Genomic DNA, 14,758 nt, shown 5'->3' with positions numbered 1-14,758 from the left:
AAACGGGGAAAATTCATTTTCTTTTGAGGATTCATCCATGGCCCAAAAGCCAGGAAGAGTGGTTTTTACTCATAACAGGCTTATATAGCTCCCTTATTTTAAAAATAACTAGGTCAGGTTTTTTTCTAATGAAATAAAATATTAGGCTGAAATTTTGAGTTAATTAAGTATGGGTTGCTGTAATCTACTGCCATGCCCATTTGATGTTGGGCAGAAGAAATGAGAGATACAAGAGGTTTATGGTATGATATACATGATAACAAGGAGCATAGGGTAAATATATTTGTCATTTCAGGGAAGCTCTTACCTGACATAATCTTGGGAAAGCCTGTTTTGGAGAGATAAATGGAGGAGCCATTCAGAATGATAAATTAAACCTGCCTTTTATCTTTTCAATCGTGTCCAATAAAATAGTTTATATTGAGCAGAAGGTTCTACCCCCCTGATCTAAGATATACTGTTGTACAAGGTACACATTGTGCGGATAAATAAACTGACCCATGTTAGTTTCCATGTTAAGTCCTTCAAGTACTGAAATCTCTCTTTGAGCTTACTGGTTATGACTTTGTATCTCAGGATCAGAGTTTCAATTTCAGTGCACAAAGCCCTTGCCTTTGGCAGCTGAAGGCCTGTTATTATGGGCAGAGATGAAAATTTCCCTGGGCCAAGATCTGTAATTTTCTATACTAAGTCTTGAACCAGTAAAGTGAAGTATCAGTGACTCATTTAAAATTCTTTTTCTCATGAAGCAGATTAGTAATTCTATTAAGTCCAGTAAAGGGGATAAATCTGGACCACTGTAGTTTTTTGTTTTCTGTTTTTTGTTTTTTTTGTGGTATGCGAGCCTCTCACTGTTGTGGCCTCTCCCGTTGCGGAGCACAGGCTCCGGACGCACAGGCTCAGCGGCTATGGCTCACGGGCCCAGCCGCTCCGCGGCATGTGGGATCTTCCCGGACCGGGGCACAAACCCGTGTCCCCTGCATTAGCAGACGGACTCTCAACCACTGCGCCACCAGGGAAGCCCTGGACCACTCTAGTTTTGCATCTTAAATAAAACACTGTGAATCCACAGACTGGGATGTGGCTTTCCCCTCATATTGTGTAAATTGTCAGGACACCTGTTCTCAATACAGAACAGAGCCGACTCTGTTCACCTCTTTCCTTGATGCCTCGCTATGTCTGCAGTGAAGGAACCAAATGTAGAGTTTCTCAGTGCTGATGGCCATTTCAGGAGAGAGAGAAGGGCTGCTCCCAGAAGTCCTACCCTCCAAAGGCAGATGAGTGAGGTCCTACAGAGCAAGATAGCCAGAGCACATAGACAGACTCCAGGAATGCCTTCACAGGCTCTTCCTCCAATATGCCATTGTCACTTTTCTTCATATGTCTATATTTCATAAACTAAGCCACGTAGCAGTGTTCTAGTGTTACCTTACTCTGTTTTAACTCATGTTTAATAGCAGCTCAGTGGTTTCTCTTGTGTCTTTTCTTTTACTTGAAGCTTATGCATATTTTTATGAGGTACTTTAGATTTTCTTCAGGGATAACGATAGGTTCTGGAACAACTATTGTCCAACAAGGAAATCCAAGGAAAGTCCAAGGACCTAAAAAATAATCTAGGATTTTTATGTAAGAGTCTTCTTATAGTCTGTGAATTGCCTAAAAGTACATCAGCCAAAAAAAGGACAGGAATGTTAGATAAAGATGTATTGGTATACAATGAATGAATGTTGAAACTGGGGGAGTGGGATACGGGGACACTATTTTCTCTCTTCTGTGTATGTTTGAAATTTTTCGTAAAGAGAGTTATTTATAAATAAATAAATAACAGGCATATAGGGATGATTGAGCGTTTTTTAGACAAACGTTTGAGGCGTTTTATGTCATTGATACGTAAGGTTCAAAAATGTAAGGGGACAATCTAAAACCTAAGTGGAAATGAAGGGGAAAAAATGCTACAATTTTAGAACATTTTTCAGTTTCCCGTTGTGAGTGATGGAATTTACTCCTTGGAGTGTAATTGGCATCATTTTATTTGATCAGAAAATCACACAAAATATTTTTGTGATTGTTAGCATATTTGCAGGCTCTTAGAGACTGATATTCTTTTCTGTCATAATACATCATGAATAGATGAAAAATATATTCTGATATATTCCTTTTTAAAAATATTCTCTTTCACATATATGGACACATGCACACACACACAACTCCTAGAATTCCTTCCACCCCTGCCACTAATGAAATGTGCATGAGTGTGTGTGTGTGTGTGTTTCACTTTTAAAAGCAGGTCAATTAAAGTGTTGTTTTATCATTATAGCTTTTTTGTTAATCAGGTAATGCTGAAAATTCTCTTCAAATTTAGATGTTTATATATGTATCTGCTCCATTATCAAAGAAGTTGGGAAGGTCCAATAATATTAAAGAAACAAAACCAGCAGACACGAAGATCCTGCATACACACACACACACACACACACACACACACACACATATACACACACATATACATATAATTAAGCAGAAAGCAATTTATAATGCATTTCCACTTTGTGACTATTTTTTTTTTTTTTACCACTTAAAGTTTTAGAGTCTAAAACAGAACCTTTGAACTCATCACTTGAAATTCATCACTGTGATGCCTGCAGTTTGGGGTCTGTTTTCAAGTGACGATATTATCTATGGTGGGAATAAAAGAGAAATGGCTCCAGGGAAATGGCTCTAAAAGTCATATTTTTTACGTGTGCCCCAAAGATATTAATAACACCTAACATTTTATGCTTCATGGTTCACAAAAAGCTATTTCTCTGCCTGTCTTATGTAATTGTCACACATTTACTCCCAATCTTTCATTCGTTCAACTAATATTTACTCTGTGGTACTATATACCAGATTTAGGGTTAAGTGCTGAATGTAAAGTCACGTGACCCCATGAGTCAGGGAGCAGCCACAAGTTAAAAGTAAGTTCCAGAAATCGTAAGCAGCTCGTCCAAGGTTTTATAATGAATAAATGGTAAAACTGAGATGTGAAAATAAAATTCACGATCAGCAAAATGACCGTACACATCATACCTTCAACTATCCTCAGTTTGTGAGAACTGTGTCAATGGCTTTTTCCTTTCAGGAAAGCTTTTATATATCCCTGGTTGGTGACTGCTGCTACAGGTTTTATATCTAATCACCATGTCCAGGAAATACATGCTGTGTTCAATACAAAGTGTTTACTTCTTTGATTATGATTATTTTTAAGTTAAAAAGGAACATATTATCAAACCACAGTTGCTTACAGTAGCCAAATTTGAAAATCTTTAGGAAACCAGGAAAAGGTTTCCATGCCTACTTTAGATTAAAAAAAGCCTTCCTTGCAGACTTATTAAACACTTAAGAAACTTAGAGACTCTCTTCAGGAAAAAATATTTTAAAAACTTGGCAGATATTATCCACTGCCCAACCTGACTGAAGAACAGTTTTGGCTTTTTCAGCTGAGTAGATGCAGAAGGAATGATCCTCCGTGCTTTCTGTTGTCAAGTCATGAGACAGTTTTCTGGGTGTCTTCTGCCCTAAAAATGAAAAATAGGCATGCTTACTAAAATTGTGTGTGTGTGTAATCAACTATGTTCCAGAAGCTACGTTATGCTTGGGGAAAACAAAGATGAATAATGCAGGGAGCCTACCCTCAAGAGGTTTTTGATTTGGTAGAGAAAGACATATAAACCTGAACGAGCAGCAGTGTTTTACACATGCCAAATTAGATGTCTATATGGTAGATGCACACAGGAAGAGATTGGAATCGACTTGCGATTTTTTTATCACTTGTTTAATGTCTATTTTGCTATCAGAAAGAAAATTCTTTAAGGGCTAGAACTGTGTGGGAATAAATGTGTCCATTTTATTCCCTGTTTAAATCTTTCATGGATGGCACAATACCTGGTAGATAGCACTTATGTTTCAAATTAATTTTGAAAGTATTTCAGGAAAGGTTGGATGAATTAACTGAATGAATGTATTAAAACATTAATTAATGGTAAGGTCCCTCTATGGGAACTTGGGGCAGGGGACGTGGATAAAGAGGTCAGGAAAGATTCTATGAAAATGATTAAGTGGGGAAAATGGGAAGCCAGTCAGGACAGAAGGATCAGTATAAGCAAATCTAGGAAGGTGTGAAAGGTCTCAACCCTTTCTGAGTAGTCCTGTAAGTGGAAATAGAGATGTGTATATTTAGGTCATGATTTTGGATAGCATTTTGTGCTAAGGAGTTTGGACTTTATCCTATAGGTGGACATATGGAAGATTAACATGAAAAAGTTTGCATTATAGGAAGATCTATAGGCAATAGAAATCCATATAAAATACCTTTAATGTCCAGTCCCAATGGAAGAATTGATACCTATCTAAGAAAAATGAATTTAGGATAGTTACTCAATCTTCCTCTGGGGTAGTCTAGCCCTAAACTGTTTTATCCCTTTGCTTCTGTAGCAAGTACAAACGGATATTCTATTTTAGAGCCATTCATATGCATTGTTTTTACACTCAACTCCTCGATAGCGAGGACTGATTCCTTGTATGACTCCTTAGATAGATTTATCTGTAGACATTTATGGCACATATGGTCTTTAACACATCTTTGAAGGACGCAGTTTCTAGTGTCTCGGTTAAATTTACTTAGTATCGATTAGTAAGTGATTCAGGCTCCATGAAAGCACTCTTCAAATTGTCACAATTTTAGTTCCTTGAATCTTGAGTTAGAAAAAGCTCAGTCCCAAGCCATTTCCCCCGTAAATCCTTCATCCACGGAAGGGACGTTCTCCTCCCAGCTGGTGCCTGGAGCCCTGTAAACAGATACCTACCCAGTTATATACAGCTTTCCCTTTGATACTGGGACACATTTATTTCTACTAACTCGGTTACTGCATTTTGGGAATTCTTTCAGTCTCTAGCCCAGGTAATATATGCTTAGAAACAGTATACAGGAAATTGACCTATGTTTTCTTGACCTGAGTTTGGGTTCAGTTTGGGGGTGCATATGTGTTTCCTTCCTTGGTGGAGGATTGTAAGTGGATACTGGGAAAAATCCTGATGTTTTTCATTATAAGATTCCTCACTCTGGTTTCCCCTCCATTTGTTTTTAGGGCAGGTAACATGAGCTCCATGTGAAATTAGAGTTATACCTGGGACTAGGATTTGAAATTCTCTCTTGTTTTTTGATTTTTCAAGCAGGCTGGCTAGTTCTATTTAAATATGGAAATTATGGGACTCTATTCTCTCTTAAAAGAGGAAAAGGTTGTGCTCTCACTCTTAAATCCTTTAGAATTTCATTAATGTAAGGAATCTTAAGAAGTTTTCTTGTCTATCTGTCTGCATGTATTTAATAATTTGATCAGCAGATAATGAATTGTGTGCTTCTCTCAGACAATTTGCTGGGCCACTGGGGTGGATGCTGGGCAAAGGTGAATATGACCCAGCTCCTGACTCCAATCAAATCAAATTCTCCTAATAGTGGAGAAGAACATGGACACGCATTATGGAAATTTAATGAGATTTAGCTGGTCCCCTATTGATGGACATTGATAAATTATGGTACATGATAATTATGCTACAATACTGAGCAGCATTTCAAAAGGATGATATGTGCTGACTCTTCATATATAATTAAACAAACAATAAAACCCACATTCTGAGTGTCCCCTTTGGAATTAAAAAAACAAAGAACCAGATAACTGGAAGATGGATTAGTAGGTATATATTTATGCATTTTCCTGGAAGGAATTATAAGAAAATGGGGGGAGTTGAGAAGGGGTCTTATACTTTTTGTTTTTAACCTTTGTATAATTTGAATTTACTACCAAGAATGTCCTTCTTTTGTTTATGTGTTTATTGATTTTTAATATCAAAGGGATATCTGTACTATAAGATTATTGCTGTATATTTTTTCTTCTTTTTGCCTCTTTCTAATAAAAAGTGCCATGTTACATAGAGTGTGTAGTAATCTATAAATATTACATATAGTATGCAAAGAGGTCTATCAGGGGCAGGTACAGCACCATGGAAATATGAGGGAGGGGAGGAGGAAGACAAGACCAGATATGGTCCATCTTGGTCAGTAAATAAGATTCTCCTTGTTTTAAAGACTCTTTATCTTAGAAACATTTTCCTTTGATATTTTGCCTTCCAACTACACAAGCTTCCCCAATCTGTTGTTGGACAGGTAAGTCAGCCAGTTGTAGATTAGTCAGTTGGTGCTTCTTGGAAGTACCTGTGCTTTGCACTTTCTTGGTGTCTTCACTCAGCACAGATGAGGTTTCAGTCAGAAGGAACCAATTGTACCTCCAACATGTACATTGTGTCTCATCTACGTGAATCATCAATTTTCTCTCTTATGTTATTCCCCTAAACAAGGTTTGGTTTTTCTTCTAAGAATAAATTTTTCTATATGAAAAGAATTATCAGAGAATTGTTACAAATAAGAAAAAGATGGTGCCTTGCTTGTTTGTTTCCTTTTTTTTTTGTTTTGTTTTGTTTTGTTTTCCGGTACGCGGGCCTCTCGCTCCGGACGCGCAGGCCCAGCGGCCATGGCTCACGGGCCCAGCCGCTCCGCGGCATGTGGGATCTTCCCGGACCGGGGCACGAACCCGTGTGCCCTGCATCGGCAGGCGGACTCTCAACCACTGCGCCACCAGGGAAGCCCTCCTTTTTTTTTAATTTAAAAAAAAATTTTAATTGAAGTACAGTTGATTTACAATGCTGTTAATTTCTGCTGTACAGCAAAGTGATTCGGTTGTGCGTATATATTTTTTTTCCATATTCTTTTCCATGATGGTTTATCATAGGATATTGAATATAGTTCACTGTACTATACAGGAGGACCTTGTTGTTTATCCATTCTATATATAAAAGCTTACATCTGCTAACCCCAACCTGCCACTCCATCCCTCCTCCAATGCCCTCCCCCTTGGCAACCACCAGCCTGTTTGTTTTAATACTTGAAACAGAGAGGTGAGCTTGAGATAATTACTTAGCCATAGTATGATTTATCAAAAAAAAAACCATACTATGTTTTTTCTCTCTTCTTTTCTAGGCAACCAGCTGTTCTGCTTTTGTTGTCACTCTGGAGCATTTTCTTTTTCTGTCAGCCTGCTTCCCATAGTAAAGAATTTTATTTGCAACTAAATATAAGCACTAATCCATTTCAGAAAGATAAAATTGGGAGTGTACATGCAAGTTACACTTTCTTTAAGTGTTATTAACTTTTTATTTGTTTCCACCATTTTACATTTCTTTGGCCTAAATGATAGGAGTACACATGTGTCTGACATTTGTAAATATTACCTATGGTAAGTCAGAAAGAGAAAAACAAATACTGTATGCTAACACATATATATGGAATCGAAGAAAAAAAAAAAAGGTCATGAAGAACCTAGGGGCAAGACGGGAATAAAGACACAGACCTACTAGAGAATGGACTTGAGGATATGGGGAGGGGGAAGGGTAAGCTGTGACAAAGTGAGAGAGTGGCGTGGACATATATACACTACCAAACGTAAAATAGATGGCTAGTGGGAAGTAGCCTCATAGCACAGCGAGATCAGCTCGGAGCTTTGTGACCACCTAGAGTGGTGGGGTAGGGAGGGTGGGAGGGAGGGAGATGCAAGAGGGAAGAGATATGGGAACATATGTATATGTATAACTGATTCACTTTGTTATAAAGCAGAAACTAACATACCATTGTAAAGCAATTATACTCTAATAAAGATGTTTAAAAATAATAAAAAAATAAAATGTGAAAAAATATATATATATTACCCATGTAATTTGTTTATTCTGTTAAACTGTTATTAGAATGGCAGTACAAATCATCTTAGCAGATCTCATTGAATGCTTGGTTTTCACTTCTAATTCTAACCTGTGCTCAGAGGACCACAGTAATCATATCTTAGTGAATATTCAGTCTTTTTGCTCCATCCCAAAGTTATGGCTCAAGCACAAGAACTGCCCAAAACTCATTTCTTTTTACCTCTGATGGGGAAGGTGGAAGGTAAGCAGTTGGAGAGTGTTTGATTAGAAATCCAGAATACACGGTTCTGGGTATGATGTTTCTATCAGCTACCACAATTTAGCCGGCAATTCATCGAACTTTTATTTTATTGGCAAAATAAAGAGTTTAAATTAAATACATTTTAAGATCAAACAATAGACAGGGACTATAGGCCTTCCAGGATGGAAGTTTAGTACAACTAAGAACTGTCCAAATAACTATACCTCATTTAGTATACAACATAGTTAAATGGTAAACAGGCTATAGAAGTTGAAAGGAAATGGAACCAAATAGCCCACTTTGCTATATGCAAAAGGCTTTCTAACTCCAAAATATAATAATTCAGTGTTGTAACCTTCAAGTAATGTTTGTCATGTCAGTTGTGGTCTAGATTTGGGACTTGCTGTTTCTACATCTAGGAAGATATGTAGCTATAGATATACACATACATATATGCATATGAACTTTATCATTATAAAGCATATGAGGGAGAGAAAATAGCAAATCATTTGCATACAAATCAGAGAAATTCATCTGCAAACTTTCCTGGATATAACAGCAAGTATTTTATTTTATTTTTCTACTGCAAAGCACTTTATTTTTTTTTAATTAATTTTTATTGGAGTATAGTTGATTTACAATGTTGTATTAGTTTCTGCTATACAGCAAAGTGAATCAGTTATACATATATCTACTCTTTTTTAGATTCTTTTCCCATACAGGTCATTACAGAGTATTGAATAGAGTTCCCTGTGCTGTACAGTAGGTCCTTATTAGTTGTCTGTTTTATATATAGTAGTGTGTTTATGTCAATCCCAATCTCTCAATTTATCCCTGTCCCCCCTTCCCCCCTTGCTAACCATAAGTTTGTTTTCTGCATCTAACTGCAAGTATTTTAAAGGTAGTATTAAAAAAATAAGGACATGGGTTCTAACATAGAGTTAGAACCAGACTTATATCCATAACTTGTACATCATTATTATTTATCCCATATCAGTACAGGCTACTTCTGTCTGCATATGAAGGAATTAGGGATCCTGATCAGGTAGAAGACAGCAGGAAGCTTAAGGACTATGGAGAATTATAGTTAAGGGCTGAAAGTCCAAATACACTGTTGTGTCAACTTAAAGAAAAACACACAACATAGGAGTCGTTAAAGTTTTATTCAGGGACCTTACTGAGGACTGTGGCCTGGAAGACAGCCTCTCAGAAGCTCTGAGGGAATTATTCCAAAAAGGTAGTGGAGAAACTAGCTTACATATGATTTTTGGCCTGGGAATATGTGCAGTCAAGCATACACCTTGATAAAAAAATTACTGCTAGTCACAAAGAACAAATATCTTAAGTTAATGATTTTAGTGCTTTTCTATCAATGGGAGGAAGCAAGAATCGGGGCTCATTAAAATTCTCCCTGACCTCTACATCTAACTGTCTAAGGGGCCTGTTTGTCCAAAGCACAAAGTGCCGCATCCTGTTTTTCATCCCAGATTCCCCTGACGGTGCCCTGTTGGTGACAGCAGTGGCTAAGGACCTAGGGCTGAGGGCTGAGCCAGGCTCTTTGTTCTTTGTTCTCAGTTCTAGTGCTGGCAGTTTTCATCTGGAATTCTAAAAGTGTTTCAACTACATCCTATCATTGTATCCATCTCATTTATTAATATTTTCATTTAGCAAACATTTGATAGAAGCCTGCTTTTAGCCAGACTTGATATTAGTCCTTCCTGTGCTCAGGTACTTGGCACTTGGCATGGAGAGAACCATGCATGTGAACTGTGATGTTTCCAAACTCTGTGGTATTGGACGTGATTTCTAAGCTAGAGGATGTTCTATGGCTATCATGCTAGAGGCAGACATCCATTCTCTGTTCCCCAAATACCGATCCATATTTCTATTATGACAGCCATTGCCATCCATTAGAGTATTCCTTTTACTTGTCTTTTTCCCTCTAGACTGACCACTTTTTCAGGTACAGAGTCCAGGGTAGTGAAACATATATGTATACTGAATAGCTTTCAGTTTTCTTTTATTAATGAGTGAATGTGTTAAAAATGTTTCTAAGTTTAACATCCTTTGATTAGTATCGTTTTTGAATTCATTAGTATGAACAGCTTTTTTTTTTTGCGATACGCGGACCTCTCACTGTTGTGGCCTCTCCCGTTGCGGAGCACAGGCTCCGGACGCACAGGCTCAGCGGCCATGGCTCACGGGCCCAGCCGCTCCGCAGCATGTGGGATCTTCCCGGACCGGGGCACGAACCCGTGTCCCCTGCATCGGCAGGCGGACTCTCAACCGCTGCGCCACCAGGGAAGCCCTGAACAGCTTTTTAATGTACAAGTCACCCTGAATATCACAGGGATAGTTTAATTAAAAACTAATTCATATCCATACCTGAAAAAAAAGATAGTTTCTAGATTAAAATTTTATATTTTATCTTAGTTCTTGAAAATTTTTTAAATTTGTTTTCATCTCATCCCTCTACTCTCACACAAAGATTTTTTTAAGCTCGCCCCCAATAAACTGCTTCTGTTGTCATTAGCTTACTCTCTCTACCAGCTCCTCCCACTGTACTTTTTTTTTTCTGAAGTAAGATTTATAATCTATCTGAGGTGAGAAATTTTAAAATTTAATATTTAAAACATCAGACTTGTAAGTTATGATAATAAAGAGATATTTTTTAAAAAGCATCACTACAAATCCAATATAAATACTAGAAGAATTTAAATAAACTGAATGCTAATTAAAAATGTTCAACTTCTCTAAGGGACAGCAGGAATTCTGCTATTAATACATATTAGCTGAAATGTATATCAATATCTACTTATAAGATACGATGTTAGAAACATTTTTAGTGAATCATAAAACTGAAGTTGTGTTAAGTTTTAAATAAAAATCAGTATATAGTGTTTTACATTAATTTTGCTAAGCAAAATACTTGTCGTCTGTTCATTTGCTTAAGATAGCAAATCCTATAAACCATTAGATTATTTTATCAGTTTATGCATCCGATGTTTTATGTTTAGTGCAGAGTTTGGGAGACTAGAAATACTCCACTAAGCAAGCAAATTGTAATTACTTCTTCATAATTACCATGCAACTTTATTGCCATGCATTGTTATAATTATATTTTAAATATTCCCCATTTACATGAGAGACCAAAATGTCTTCTAGCACATTACAAACTGTGGCTTATAACTGCATCTCACTTCCACAAAGGCCTTTTCTTCATTTAGCCTCTATTTCAACTACTGTTAAAAGAGACTAAACAAAATCAATTGGCATCATAATACTGCAATAAGGAAATTGTAGACAATATAACATTTCTGTGCTACTGAAATCGTCTCATTATTCAGAGGATTCATGTTTAACATCTAAGGTATATTCCTCCTTCCTTAAGGATTCAGTCATAATTACATCAGTGCTTCTCAAACTTCAATGCATACAGGAATCACCTTGGGATCTGCTGCAAATACAGATTTTAATTCAGTATATCTGGGAAAGGGCCCTCGACTCTGCATTTCTAACAGGCTCCCTCCCATGTGCTGATACCACTGCTGCTGGTCCTTGGGCCACACTGAATAGCAACACTGGCAAGTATTATGTATATCTATGTGCAAAATGCTGTTAACAATTTTCACACACACACACACACAAACTTCACCCAGAACTCTGCTATAATCACTTTCCACCTTCAAGCCTGGAAATTACTTATTATTGTTAGAAGACTTAACAGAAACTGTTACCAAAATCAACTTCCGCTGTTCACCACTCAGAAGCCAATACTCAAGAGACAAGTGTTGGTTGAAAAGAAAAGATTGGTTTATTCAGGAGACCAGTAACCTGGGGAGAAGGTGGACTTGTGTCCAAGAACCAACTCCCAAGTTTCTGCTCAACCATGAAAGTTTTTAAAGGAAGAATCATTTGGGGAGGGGGTCAGAGTCTTTGTTATCTTCCGCTGTGTATAGACCTTCTTCTGATTGGTTGGTGGTGAGGTAGCAGGGTGGTATCCAGGAATTTTGTGCTTGGCCTGAAGTTATCATCCTGGGGCCTTAGTCCTGCAGAAGAACTCAGAGCTATATTGTTCCATACATTCCTTAAGCAGGAACCAAGACCCTGCCCCAGGGCGGCTGCACTAGTGGTTCTTGCCTGCTCCTCCTTTGTTTCTGCATTCTCTCCTCTCCCTGATTAGCAACTCTTTGAATCTACCCTTTGGAACTCAGGGAAGGTCAGGGAGGCTGAATGAAGCCTATTTCCTACAAAGAAGAAATGGGGGACACGGAAAGGATTTGTACCCAGGAGGGCCCCACAGGGTCCTTCTTGGTTTCAAAACATCATTGAACCTGTGAAAAAAATCTGCCAAGTAAGCATTAGGGAATTGCACTCTGAAGTGACATGGGGTAGTAAGAGACAGCTTCCAGAAGAATGTGACATTTGAGCTACATTCTGAAGGTTGATTAGTAGTTTGCCAGATGGAGGGTATGGGTCCAGGGGGCGGGGTAGGAGGGAGATGCAAAAGGAGATTTCAGGCAGGAGGAAAGGCATTTAGAGGTGAGGGGACTGTAAACCACTGGGGGAGAGGAGGAGACTGATGAAAGGTAAGATTAAGGGCACAAATTCTTATCTTCTAATTGAGGAGTTGAGACTTTACCCTGCAGGTGTTTAGAAATTACATGAGGACTAGAAGATTATATAAATCTAACATATTTACTAATGTTTTCTCTTCCACTCTGAATAAAATAGTCCCTTGGGAAACTGACAATCAGAATGACACGCCTGCAGTTCAAGGGCAATATTACGGATATTCCATTTTATTCTAATGACACTTTTGAACATTTGTTTCTGGGGTTTTATTTTTTTAATTCATTTAGCGAAACATTGTGGCCCTATCTTCTTTACCATCATAATCATCTTCAAATTAAGAAAGTAACAGGAGATGTTTCAACTTAGCGATGCCAATAAATACAAATAGGTCATTGTCAACATCCATAGCCTGACAGTTTATGAAGATCCTTGAATATCAGGGTGGCTAATATTTGAAGCCTCTAAGACACTGTAAAACACAATTTGCAAAGATATCTCAGTTGAAAGCTAAGAAAGTCTCACCCCATGACTTTTTAAATGTACCCTAGTGTTAAAAATAATTTTTTGAAAGTTCTCTTTTCAGTAATGGCAAACTTCAAGATAGGCTTAAAATCCAGAATCTCCTAGTCTATCTATATTTGATCCTTGGCAAGCTAGACTATTGTTATCTGGTAATATTTGTTTCAGGGATGCTTTTGCACAATTTTTTATGCTAGTGGGTAAAAGAAATCTTAAGGTGAATCGTTCATTCAGTCTTTTCTTTTCCTGCCAGTACTGTTCCCCAATTCTACAGCTTCCAAGGTTTCACCAAAAAAAGACTTTTAAATGTATATATACACACATAAACATATGTATAGTAGGAGAGGAAAAATAATTTTCTCTCTACTCTTCTAGGTCTTGACTGAGACACCCCCTGTAATAAATGACAGATTAACAAGAGAAAAACAAACAGGCGTTTAATAACATGTATACTTCCTATACACATGGCAGGCACTCAGAAAAACTGAGCCCGTCAGTCAGCAGTCATTCATGGCAAAAGACAAGGATACAGGGAAGGGTGAAGAATTAGGACCACATGTGGGAGATCATGAATTGGGCAGCATCCCAGCCAGCAGAGAGAATGGAGCTACCAGGAGCTGTATAAAATAAAAGACTTTTATAGGCAGAAAAGAGTGGGACAAGAAAGGCATACTAGCAAAAAGTGGATTGGTTGTGGCAAGGTCCCTTTCCTTTAGGGGATGCAGGGGTCTGTCAGGCAGGTTACCGCTCTAGTGCTGACCAAGGGATTCCTGATGGACTGGTTTCAGATTCCATTTCTCAGAGAGGCTGAAACTATAAGTCTCTGTTTGGTGACATGGGGCTTAGCATAAGTGACTTCATTTAAGTCTTGTTGTCTTGTTTTTAACACCAACATAATCGGAAGGGGTTGATTCTTGTCTCTTTACTTCTAAGGCAAGTTCACATTCTGCTTCAACTGATTATTTTTTCAACAATATTTGTTATATTCTTTTATGGTCTGCCAGTACTTTTTTGAAGCCCAGTTAGTTAGAACAGCCGCCAACAGAGTTGAAACTAAAAGGGGGCCAAATGTCTCTCCAGAAGCAAGAGGACTTCAAAAGATATGCATTACAAAGCACTACTGTGACTCACATAATCACTTATTTTTAAAGGGGATTTGCTAATGTAAAATTGGTTTCTTATCTTCCCAGCCCCTAGTGAGCCTTTACTGTGCAAATTCGCTGATGGAGGACAAAAGAAGCGACAGAATCAAAGTAAATACACCCAGAATGGAAGGCCTTGGCCCAGGGAAGGAGAGGTGAGTCCTGACTGACCTGTGCTCAGAAATGTGGCCGCAGACATCCCTCAGGAGGGTGGCAAGACAGACACACGGGGCTGTGAGAGAACCAGGTCCTGTAGAAAACCAGATGGCAAATGAGCAGGCCTATATTGATTTAATCAGAATAAAATTAGTTCAGGAGGAGTATAGGACTTCCAAATTGACCTCAGTTCTGCACTACAGTAAGTCTTCTGTCTTTAACCAAACTTGAACCCTATAATACTCACTGAGAGACTTAGCCACAAAGAATTGATCCATAATTGTGTCATAGTTATAAAATGAGGGTATGATTACTTAAGAAAATATTTTCAGTGAAA

At 37.9% G+C, this 14,758-nt stretch overlaps 1 protein-coding gene across 8 annotated transcripts in view; it reads left to right on the top strand.

The window, feature by feature from the left end:
- Positions 1 to 14,758, top strand: part of RBMS3 (RNA binding motif single stranded interacting protein 3) — a 725,561-nt gene that overhangs the window by 573,577 nt on the left and 137,226 nt on the right. For all 8 annotated transcript variants that reach the window (XM_060162485.1, XM_060162484.1, XM_060162489.1 and 5 more), the window contains exon 7: positions 14,314 to 14,420. In XM_060162485.1, the coding sequence (XP_060018468.1) occupies positions 14,314 to 14,420 (107 nt within the window). The remainder of the gene's footprint in view (positions 1 to 14,313; positions 14,421 to 14,758) is intronic.

The sequence above is a fragment of the Lagenorhynchus albirostris genome, chromosome 10, assembly GCF_949774975.1.
Source record: "Lagenorhynchus albirostris chromosome 10, mLagAlb1.1, whole genome shotgun sequence".
Taxonomy (NCBI): domain Eukaryota; kingdom Metazoa; phylum Chordata; class Mammalia; order Artiodactyla; family Delphinidae; genus Lagenorhynchus; species Lagenorhynchus albirostris.
The sequence above is the reverse complement of the archived record's forward strand: the minus strand, read 5'-3'. Positions and strand labels throughout refer to the sequence as shown.